At 40.3% G+C, this 12,324-nt stretch overlaps 1 protein-coding gene across 1 annotated transcript in view; it reads right to left on the bottom strand.

Annotated features, from left to right (window-relative positions):
- The window catches only part of BBOX1 (gamma-butyrobetaine hydroxylase 1), a 36,272-nt gene extending 24,605 nt beyond the window's left edge, over positions 1-11,667 (bottom strand). The window contains exons 1-2 of the mRNA XM_061479193.1: positions 11,206-11,667; positions 9,383-9,497 (exon numbers count right to left, since the gene is read on the bottom strand). Coding sequence (XP_061335177.1) covers positions 9,383-9,497; positions 11,206-11,652 — 562 coding nt within the window. The 5' untranslated portion in view covers positions 11,653-11,667. The remainder of the gene's footprint in view (positions 1-9,382; positions 9,498-11,205) is intronic.
- Positions 11,668-12,324: the final 657 nt, after the last annotated feature.

Below are 12,324 nucleotides of genomic sequence, written 5' to 3'. Positions count from 1 at the left end.
CTGCCACCTTTCCATAGCCACATCCTGCATCTTACTCACACAGCTCAAAAACGTGCATCAAACAAACCGGAAACATCATTAGATGAAAATAATGTACTATTTTTGTATTATGGGCAGAGCTTCTGTGAAGCAGCTTTCAGTGCTTTCAGTTTCCCTTGTGGGATCCATGTTGTTGATATCCTCCCAGAGAGGAGCTGGAGGAACCCTCCGCAGCCACGAGTGGTTCACCTGCTCATAACTTTGGTAAACCTTAACCATTCAGGCTGAGGTTTTCCATGGTCTCATAGCTGCTGGTGATAATATCTCATATCTGCCAGAAATAATTTTGTGAGAGCTTCAACAACAACAAAAAGGGATCAAAAGCCTTGACCAGAGGCAAATGAGTAGTGCAACCAAGTCACAACTTCTACACTGGCTTAGTTTTAGTGCTTTCTGATGTATAGCTGAGCATCAGGTCAAAACTCAGACTTTCCATTACTAGACACATAACTGTGCACAAACTATATCATGTTCCCATCATACCAAAGCACATAAGAGATTTAGAAAAAAACAAAAAACCTACTGCTAGAGTCATTTGTCTGTGTGGAGAAGCAGGACAAATGGGGATACTGCAGAAAGAAGCTCTTTCTTTGTTAACCATCAGCTTAAATACTCCAAATCAAATCAAGTATATTTTTAAGAATTTTCAGACACACCTGCAAAATCCAATTAATTTTCTTCAATCAGAGGCAGTGCTGCAGCCACTCATAACTGCAGGCAAAATCACACATTAACAACTAAACCCCATGATTCTTTATGTTGGCCTCAATATTTACAGGCCAAAATAATTTAAAATATTTAAAATAATCAAGATTTTTTTTCCTTCCCTCTTTTTTTTTTTTCCCCCAGACTAATCCTGCCAGCACCAATTTTGCTGGACAACACTGAAAGAGATATCACCCAAGTTTTAACAGCTCTGATGCATGAAGCCAAGAACTCAAGGAGTCGGTAATGTAGATAGACAACAGAAAGGCAGGAAATGAATCATGGAGCCTGAAGTACAGCTTCCCACAGGACACTTTCTGGAGCCTGCCAGTTGTTAATGCACTTCAATTTAATTTGTCTCTGCTAGTGGCAGACAACTGGAAGCCAACAGTTGTGGCTCACATTGGGTACTTTACAACTAATAGTAATTTTCTTCTACAGCTCAAAATATTCCAGAAAAGAACAGCCTGAAATACCACATGGTGTCCCTGGACCACTGAACCCATCCTGGGCTTTTGCTTGTTATACGTATGGGGATTTTAAAATAGTACAGGGAGTTTGAACTAGTACAGGGTTTAAAGCCAAGTGCAGTGGTTGCCAGTGCAACTGAAAGCTGTTGCAGAGACTTGATAGTGATTTTATTGTTACGAATTGCATTTGTAAGCACTGTTAGTATACATTAAAGCTGCAACAAGTACAGGTTTACTGGTGTAAATGGATCTTAGATCAAGATACAACTTTTATTAAGCTACATGGCTAGAAAGCATCGTTGGTAATTTGTTTTCTCGCCTGTAGCACAATACACACACTGCATATACCAGTTGCTATTCAAGGAGTTGTTAATAATAAGTGGTACTAAGATTTCCTCACAAAGTGTGAAAATGTTTTATCGGTTCCGTAGAATAATTCTTTTATTTAAAGCACACGTAGCTTACTTGGTATTTGAGCTACCAGTCATTCAGCCTGCCCAATCATCAATCACATAGATTACATACTGGAAATGAGAACATAAGCATATGAAAAAAGGAGATGGCATCATGTATAAAACACCTATTTCTCTCATTATCCCAATATCCCTTCAATGGACAGGACCAATAAAGACTATTACATAAAACAAGCAGCTTCCAGAATGGAAGCTGGGGGGGATTTCACCTGGTGATTGAAGGACGTACTGTACTTAAAGAGAGGTACAGCTCCAGGTATACCCACATACAGGTAGCAAGCACAAAATGTCCCATCCATACAAAAGTAGTGAACCCAAACACTACATTGTTACAACATTTTTCAACAGTTGCAAAGTCTGCAAATTTCCAGCCACCAGTATTCCTCCCTCCTTGGCTAAGGCTGGTGTGAGGCTGTCCAAGAAACACAGTGCACGTACCCAAATACAAGCTATTCACATAGACAATCTTTTATACCCTACCCGGTGTTTCAAAGAAGCTGTAGTGCGATTGACAAGCTGTTGAATTTCATAACGTGTTCACAAAATGAAAAAAGCACAATCCATGAGGAGAGATGTAATCTCACCTCATTAAATTCCTTTTTGAGGCCACCCCGTGACCTGCTACTCACTGCTCCAGTGTGTTTAACTCAATATCCATGCTTTCGCATAATTGAAAGATGGGGAAAAAATAAAATATGAATATTTCCTTTTCCTCTATTAAAATTTATGAAATTAAAAAGCTTCAGGTATGCTGTGTGAGCTGCCAAGAATATCCTTTGAAAGACAAAGATTCAGTGTTGGTGCAGGTAAATAACCATGTGAAAACTAGTGGAACTATTTAAGTTTCAGCTTCTCCTTCCTAGTCTGTGTTGCTGTCTTGCTATTAAATATTTTCCTAAATTTCCTTGTATAAAATAAGGAGTAGAACAATATTAGTATTTCAAGGAATATACCAGGAATATACCAACAGATTTTTCCCCATATTGGGAAATAAACATACACACCTGGGACTTAAGTGCAGCTCCTGGAGCCCCAGACTTTCCTGATTAGAGGGACTGTAAAGTCCTCTTGTTCCAATTCCCAATTCCCACTTCCTACTGTGCTTTCTTGATGTTTCACATAATATGGGATGCACTTTCTGTAGAATTATAGAATCACAGAATGGTTTGGGTTGGAAATGCAGAAATTCAAGGAAACTGAACTGTTCACTGATATTTTTCAAGCAGCTACTGAAACTGAGAAGGGGTTCAAACGAAGCAGCTTCTTAGATTCTGTTCAACATTTAGCTACTTGGTATTAACAAAGAAACAAAACACCCAACCCAAACACAATAAAATAACTCAGAAAACAAAGTCTGAAAGTGCTAATAAATGCAGCTAAATCCTGCCTGGCAAGGCTAGAAACTCTGTCCTCAAAATTCCAGCTCTATCACAGAAATTAACTCCTAGTGACAAGTGCAGCCAGCGTCCTTAGTGGACTGGGTTCTTTCTAAAAGCACAGGCTGCTACACAAATGCTTACAAAGCCTACCTCATGTTTCAGAGAAGAAAGGCTCCAAGTTTATAGCCTTTCAGTGTCATCTTGATGCAGCCAAGAGCTTAGTCTCTGAGCAGGAATAACTTTTCCTCCTTGACATTTGCCAAAGTACTCTACAACGACACTGTGGTAAATACACCAAAAGCTGAAAATGCCTCATGTACAGCTCCAAGCATTACTAATCTTGGGAATTGCATGGAACACAGCAACTGCTGGTATCGGAGGGGGGGGAATCCAGTGAAGCTTGTAAGGTTATTGCTATTAAAAACATGCCCTCACTTCATGTCTTACAATCTTCCTTTTAATTGGAAACTCTTTATAGTTTGTCTGAGCTCAAATTCTTACTTATTCTGACCAGCATTAAGAAAATCTGTTTACATATGCGCACGTGTTTGTATAGCGATGCATCTACCACGCACATGGAAGACAAACAGCTCCTTCTCTCTCCTCCCTCTCTCCCCCCCCACTCCCCTTGATTTGTTCAGTGTTTCTAGACCACTGATCATGTACAGTGCTTTTGAATAGGCACTTTGCAGTCTTTCTTGATATATGGTGCCCAAAATTCATACTAGCTACAGAATCCTTACTCAATCAGATAGAGCAGGAGGACTACTTCATGTCTTCTGCCGAATAGACTTCTCTTTGGACTCATTGTCCAAGGCAATGTTTGCCTTGATCCCAAACCAGTCTACCATATTCAGCCTGTGAGAAGTACCAACCCCACCTAACACGGGTGGTTATTTCTCTGCCTTGCACTTGAACTGCTGCCAAGCTGCAGTGTTCTGCAGGAAACCCTGATGCAAAGACTGTGGATGCTGAAGAAATATGAAGGAAATGGACTGCAGAGAGTGGCTTGGCTCACATGCTTCTACTACAGTGCTGCTGAGTGTCAGGCTAGATGAACTGATCACCTGACCCATTAAAGCATTTTGTATATTTTTACCATTTTGCCTATTTTACAAAGTAATTTAGAATTGTAACCCGGTCCTTTCACACATTTTCAGGTTGGCATCACCTGCAAATTTAATGTGGCTATTTCTTTCCATCATACTCATAGATGAAACCAAGAAAGAGTACTGCATAAATCACAGACCTCTGCAAAGCCTATCTTGCACTATCATTCTGTCTCGATGGCAAACCATTACAGCTACTCTTGGCTTCTTTTTTTTAAGCATGACACATTTGCTTAGCACATTCATGGGAGTTTCATGTGCAACAGGGTCAAATGCTTTATGCCAAGGATATGAATGTGAACACTTTGTTTAATACTAAACACGCCAAGGAAAGTGATGAAAACCAATCAAAGAACAAACTTGCATACTTAGAGCACAAGCCAAACCACTGCCTTTCCTGCACTGCATAAACCTTTCAGAATATTAGAAAGGCACAAGCTCCATGTACAGAAAGAGGAAAAAATAATTAGAACCAGGGAGGTCTTACAGCTTAATTCAAATATACCAGTGCCAGTTTTAATACTTATACTAGCTGCAACACGTTTGAGGTCTAATTTCTAACACTTCAGTCTGACATACACATGAACTACTTTTAAACACCTTGTATTTGTATGAAAACCAGGGGAGGACTTCTCCTGACTGGTCAAAAAGACCGTTTCAGAGAAGTACAATGTAGTAGGAGAGAGACAAGTATTAGGTCTATACTAAAATAAGCAGTAGTTATAAAGAAAGACTTCCTTCTCCTCAGTCCCAGACAAAAATGTTATATGCTAACAATTACAATTATCAGGCCCATAACTCTTCGGAAAAGGGACATAAAAGCACACATCATAACCCCCCCAAAATATTCTATCAATCATGTGAAGATATTTAAGTTCTTCCACTTCACAATATTTTTTTAAATGTCTATATGAAAGTCTTGGAAAACTGTGCCCACAGGGCACGTCACTCTCCCAAATGCTGAACAACAGGAACTTTATTCCCACTTTTATTCACAAAACCACTTCAGCCTGAAAATCTATCAAGCAGCTGCACTGAACAGGGACTGTACTATTTGCCACTATTTCCTGGTGGTAACTGATCCCACTCATGTTCTTCATTATTTTATCATGGCAGCATAGCACGGGTTTTCCCACTGTGTAACCACAGTTAACTTAGTTTCCATTGTACTATAATAGAAATCTAAGAACATACTCTTTGAAAGCTGAAAGATAAGAATGAGCCATTAGTGCCTGCACAGCCTTAGGTCTCACTTGCACGGCACAGTTGCAGTTGCCAAATTATAAATCTTTATGTTTACAAAGGTAAGTGAACAATTGCTAAGGGATAAAAACAAAAGTCTTGCAGAACTACTTTGTGGTTTTATTGATAATTTGCATTTTGAACACTAAACCCCCAGAACTATGTGCTTTTCAAAATGGTAAGAATTAAATACTTTTGAAAGAATTAATGAGTCACCACCTCTTTCAATTTCGGGATAATAATTTAGGGGGTGGGAGAGAAAAAGAATCCCATTTCTTGGGCATACCAAGCTAGTCATAAAAAGCCACTTGCACAAAATAAGGAGTCAGCCTTACCCCAGTTCCTGCAGATGCATTAACAAACCCTTGGAATTATTCAGCATTTACTGTGCAGGTTGGGACAGTGCTGCTCAAAACATTCTATATTGAAGTCAGGTGGGAAAGAAAGTCTAGGCATCATAGATTCTCCAACTCCACCTAAAATTATTTTGTCTACAATGTGTGTTTTCATGTTTGTTGAAGGCCAAGTGTATTTTTGCTGTATTGCAAATTCTGCATGTGGCAGCCTAAGTCATGGGGGTAGCTCTTATTAATTATTGCTACAGGATAAATTCAAATGACCAAACTCTTTTAGTAAAAAGCAAACTTTTAACTTTTCCTCTTAAAATTATCATCTAGTAGAGAGGCTGAAAGCACCACTGATGCTGCTAACATCCTGATTCAAACAAATATACATCCAATATCATATTACTGCACTTAAAAGGACAAGCATCATCTGAAACCTTTAATTTTAGGTTAAAAACTTAACATAGCAGCCTTTGAGAATCTGAAGGGGGCCTACAAAGATGCCAGAGAAGGGCTTTTCATCAAGGACTGTAGTGACAGGATAAGTGGGTATGGGTTCAAACTTAAACAGGGGAAGTTCGGATTAGATATTGGGAGAAGCTCTTCCCTGTGAGGGTGGTGAGGGTCTGGCACAGGTTGCCCAGAGAAGATGGGGCTGCCCCATCCTTGGCAGTGTTCAAGGCCAGGTTGGACAGGGCTTGGCGCAACCTGGTCTAGTGGAAGGTGTCTCTGCCTGTGGCAGGAGGTTGGAACTGGATGAGCTTTAAGGTCCCTTCCAACCCAAACCATTCTAAGATTCTACGATTAAGTAGCACTAGGGACTGCCTCTGATGCACTTTCTTCTCCTCCACCCAATAAAAAAGTATCATTGTGATATTATATTTTCCCCTCTACATCCTATTGTTGGGATGCTGGTGTCTTGGAAAATGCAACCCTATGCAGTGAGAGGCTGAATGCTGGAAAGCACCTCGTGTACTTGTTTTCTCTTACTGGGTGCGTGTGTCTACCACACACAAAATCTGAGTTACAGAGAGACTGCATGAGGTGATAAATGACTCCTGTGACATTCACTGGGGATGGCACAAGTAAACAGGAGGGAAAAAAAGAGTATGTTAAGACACCATAGCTGAAGAAGTAGAAGATTGCTCTTTTGATGCTTTTTGAGATGTATCTTGTAAGCTGGGCTGAAATGAGCCTTGGTGTACACAAATAGCAGAGTTTGCATACCACATGGATAGGATCTGGCAGTGTTTTCGAAAGGGGAATCTTAACATATTGCCATAGAGCTATTTATAGTCACCTCCAACATGCAGTAGAAATCTGACCTACTCTTTGGGTTTGACACACACCTGACACCTAGTTTTTTGAATCAGAAATTATGATGAAAGAAACATCATAAAAACAACAGGAAAAGCAAAAAAAAAAAAATGAAAAAAAAAAAGAAAAGAAAGAAATAAGCCTCCACAGCTGTGATAGTGTCAGCAGTGAAGGTTAACTTCTAACTACAGCAGTCTGACAAGCTTGCTGTTATATTTGTTGAACCAGCATGCAGAGCTGGCATTCCATATCGTCTGTAATACTATACTGATGGGATATGATTAGCTACTTAAAGGCATGTAATTTGCAGTGTGTAACTAACTCCACTGGATAGAAGGAAGCAAATTCTAAATGTACCCATATATGATGAGAAACATATCTTAAAGAGCCAGCAAACAAACCCACATGATTTCTGCAAACCCACAGCCTTTTCTGCAAATGAATTCTGAGAAAAGCTGGGAGAAGCTGACTATCACAATGAGCCAGGTCTTCTCTGAGGAAGAGCAGAATGACACTACTAAAACAAAGCCAAAGTTAACACAGGCCTTTATTTAGTGTAACTTTTATAAACCTATTTCTTCAGATCTAGCATAGAAAACAGAATTTGCAAAAGCATTGCCCAAAGAATAACATGGATCTTTGGTGTATGTTTTACCTGGATGGTTCCACTGGAGAAGAGCAGTGGCAGAGGGAAAAACTGGCTTCCAAAACAAACATTGCATTTAGATGCTGAGAATAAGCACTGTGTAAATATGTGCATACAAAGGCAAATCAAAGCCATTTAGACTTCATAATGGGGAATAAAAGTAGTATTATATCTAAAATACTGAAACGTCAGTTACTGATACCTTTGCTAATAATAAACATAACCACAGAGCTAGACTAATTTGCCTGGGCATTTATTAAAGCAACTTTTGATTTACATGGATCCCCTCAAAGGCTACAAAACATCTCGCTATGTTCTGCAGCATCTCCATTTTTCCAAATAAAAAAATCTTACTACCCAAGAAATTTAGTCTGTTTTCCCCAAATGAGGTCTGCATCTTCCCCCTGTTCATTCTGGGAACATGCCCAACCCTCTAAAATAGTGTAGTTTATTCTTGCCAAAGCTAAAGTAGACATGAACTTTCGTATCACTGGGGAAAAAGGGACCCACTAAAATGAATGGAAACATTACTCATCATTAGTTTTAAGCCAGATATAAAAGGCTGAATCTTAAGAACTGCCTTTTGTTTAGAGCAGGTGCTAGGAGTTAAGCAATATTTGACCTGCAGAAATTGGGGAAGATAATTGACCCTTCAGCTGTCCCTCAAGTGTCAAGCAAAGCTCAGATGCAGGAGATACCCAAGGCCACGCATTTTCCCATTTCTTATCTTTCAGGAAAAAAAAACAAACCAACCAAATCTTCCTTTCTTTTTTAGAATAAAACACATGCAAAAATGGAGTATAAACCGATTGTGAATTTGCCTTTTAGTTTTGAGGAAACTGATACTTGGATCTGAGTTTCACCCCATCAGTCTGCCTCTAGTTTCTTTATTTCTAAAGTAACCTTGTTTCAAGGGATATCATCTCAACTCTGAATACAGATCCATAACTTTCTGCAGCAGCAGATCTCACAGGAACACTGTCAAGAGCAACAGTAGAAATCTCTCAAGTTTTCACATGTTTCATGCTCACAATCTGAAAGGCTGCCAAAGAAATGATTATTCACTCAAAAGGGTGAGGGATTTGTACTGGATAAATGTTACACTGCCTGTTGCACTACACACTTCATGACCAAAATACAGTCAACCACAGCAACAAGTATGGGACATAGAGCAAACACAACCTGAACTTCAGCACTAGACACTGCTATGCTATAGTTACTTTTTAACAGAAGGCCACGGCAAGGGATTGTTTCATCATTATTTCAGTTGTAAGACCCTTGCAATCTTAAATGATCTTTCTGAAAACTAAAAATCTAGATAATTAAGATGGCACACACACACACTTCCATTGTCACATAGGCCACTGCTGGTCTGCAAGGCTCATCTTTGAGACCTGCTAAACCTTTCTGGAAAGAAAAGGCTTTTAGGAAAGTAAACACAACCCAACCAATTGAATTCCTCTGAGGTTCAGGGGTTAGCAGAGGGAAAGGGTAACCACAGGCTCCTGCTGTGCATGTGCAGCCTGCCGCTGAGCACCAAGAGTGGTTGCAACCAGCCCAATTGTGTAGGCCTGGTCCTCACACAGAGACTGCCAGTGTCAGATCCCCAGACCCCTTGCATTTGAAACAAGCATGACAGATGTGGGTTTAATTCTTACCTGGTAAAAATAAAGTTTCTCGCATTTCTGCCCTGGCTTCTTCAGAGAAGCATCGTTTTTTCAACCACTCAGCTTCATATTCACTTGCATGTTCATCAGGCCACGTAATAGAGATCTTCCATCATAAAATAAAAGATAATTTTAGAACAAAAAACACTTGGAAATTGCAGAACAACACCACCAAAACCCCAACACCCCCCCCCCCCCCCCCCCCAAAACCCAATGAACCCTTAGAAACTGCAAAAATTGTCATATTTAGATCAATAGTATTAGAGTTAAGCTTTCCCTGGAGCAGAATGACAAGCAAGCGCTGAAAACCCAACCTGAACATCATCCAAATTCTGACACCTTTTAGAAATGCTCATTTTCACATGAACCCATGCCCTAATTTGCTGTTTTGTGTGGGCTGCTTTCACTGCGGGAGATGCATTTAGTAGAAAGAGGAGAATCACAGAAGCTGGCACATGTCACTGGGGACAGCACTTCACCACAACTCAGGAGAGAGCAAAAATATCTTCCAAAGCACTGACTGCTTGTTAAAATAGAAAAAGGACATGATGAATGGCCAGAAAAGAAATGCCAGGAGAGAAATCCCCTAGGTTTGTAGTCTTCCCTCTTTCAAATAAATGTTTAAAAAGTGTTGGATTTTTAATTCCAGAAAAAAAAAAAAAATAAGGGAAAGCAACCATGTGGCTTTGCCTGCCATGAACTGAAAGAGCTCTGTGCGGCACACGCTGTGCAACTGAATTCTCAAGGATGTTGAGTAGGTATCAATTCCCATTTCCCATAATTCCCGTTGTACACATGATGGTGAAAAACCACTATCAGTTTAGGATTAGAGCTGTGTTTCATCAGTTCCTGAGTAAAAGTGGGAGCAGACTATCCCTTTACTATAATAATACATTTGTATATTCAAATAATGAATTTACACGGCACTAATTTTGGCAACAAACAATTAATCTGGGAGATCAGAATTCCTCATTACAGACCCTAACCCAGTGCCTGAGCCCCTGCAAACTCATCCTGCAGTAATGCTGCTCCAGTTGCTCCAGGGTTGACTGATGCATCTTTAACATGCTTAAAACATCTTTAAGTGTAAAATGAAGGAAATGAGTTTGCTTATCAAAGGACCCATGTACTGCTTTCAATAAAACCTATACAATCTAAATGATACATTAGTTTTTTATACGGCAGGAAGATTAAAATTCACAGGGAGGACAGTTCCTGTCCTCCTCTGCCCAATAGCCTCCTTTTTTATCACAAACAAATGTTAATGTAGGTAGGTAGATACAGATACAGACACTAGGCCAACTCTGAATATCTGGTCCAACTTTGTTTTGAGTGCTTGCTCTATGATGAAATCTTTTGCACATTGGAAATTAGCTAATAAATTGATAACTTTGTTATGGATCAAGATCATCACTTTGCTGTGTGTTTTTCTGATTTTTAAGCCATTTACTTACAGAATAAAGTGGGGGGAAAGGTGTAAGTGTAATAGAATGTGTGGGGAATGTCTATATTTTCTTTTCAACATCTGGTGATGAAGAAATATAGAACAGACCTTTAAAAAGCACAGTTACTGTCTAAAAACTAAAGCCTGTGTTTCTGCAGCCTCTGCATAGCATCTATAAAGAGAAGTTTCATATAAAGGTGGGAAGACCTGAGTTTCCCAAATTGCAGTTATTCCTAAAAGCTTTGTGAATAGACGGTAGGGTTTGCAGACAAGTAAATTGTGATCACAGTATAACCTGGGATTGGCTGCGATTTAACAAGCACTGCTGGACAAGTCTCATGGGAGGGTGAGTGCGGGTTTGTCCAAATACCTTTTTCCTATCTGCCAGAGTGACTTCCTTCACCACGATGTTCACGTCCAGGTCCTCGAAGAGCAGCTTGCGTGCCCTGGCTGAGTGCAGGAAGCAGTGGGGACACTGGCAGTTGTCCCTCAGCCACACACAGGGGTACCGGCTCTCGCTCCCATCCTCCCACTCCACACGGACCAAGTGACCCGCATCCAAAGCTTCCACCTTCAGTATCCCTGGATTCATGCTGAGCGGCCCGGCAGCGTGGGGCCCCTGAGCCGCGCAATGCCAAGTGGACCCAGGGAACAGGGTCCTGCTCTTGTGTGCCGGCGGCAGGCAGCATGTCCTGCCCCTGGGGACTTTGGTCCTCAGCAGGACGTTAGCCACCGCCCTCCACATTCCAGGTTCTTGAATGAAACTGTCAGAGGAAGAATGCCTTGGAGCAGTTCCTAAAGCACCATGAGGAGCCATTTGTTAGTGAAGGAGAAAGTATAGCCAAAAAGACCATTTTAGGATGATTTTACTCTCCCTTCCTGCTACCTAGACCTTTAGGAATATTCATTATCTGTTGCTTACACTTTCTGAGGCACAGGGGGTGTACTCAGACCCATCTACTCAAAAATCCCTTAGTTTAGCAGGGCTTCAATTTGATTAATCATCTCGGCCATCTTTTGTTTCTGAAGGCAGTTCATTGTGTGTTACACAAATACTGTCTTTCAGAAAGACACCTCAGGATGATTCCTACAAACCAAAAGTAGGAGCTATTACCAGCTGTGATCAAAAGCTAAAGCCTTAATGTACACATACCTTAATTCCTGCTGTGGGTACTACAGAAAGGATAACACAGAATCCACCTCCTTGCAAGGAAAAGCTTTGTAATCATGACTTTAGCTAAAGCAAGAAAGTTCTGCAAGAGTTCTTTCTCCTTGCGCAGCCAGACTGCTTTCTATAGATAAAGTCTTTTATTTAAAGCTAGCTGCACACTGTATTGCAGACAGATGATGTATCCAAATCTTAAATTAGAAAAGAACTTCTAGTTAATTATTGTTTTCTTATTCAGAAAAATACTTGGCCTCCCCCTGAATTAGTTAAGTCATTATGTGTATCTTTTTCTGTTGTTCTTAGGCTCACAGGGCAAAATAT

Source organism: Pezoporus flaviventris, unplaced genomic scaffold, assembly GCF_033815535.1.
Source record: "Pezoporus flaviventris isolate CSIRO_AGI_PZ_B2104156 unplaced genomic scaffold, CSIRO_AGI_Pfla_v1 ptg000143l, whole genome shotgun sequence".
Taxonomy (NCBI): Eukaryota; Metazoa; Chordata; class Aves; order Psittaciformes; family Psittacidae; genus Pezoporus; species Pezoporus flaviventris.
The sequence above is the reverse complement of the archived record's forward strand: the minus strand, read 5'-3'. Positions and strand labels throughout refer to the sequence as shown.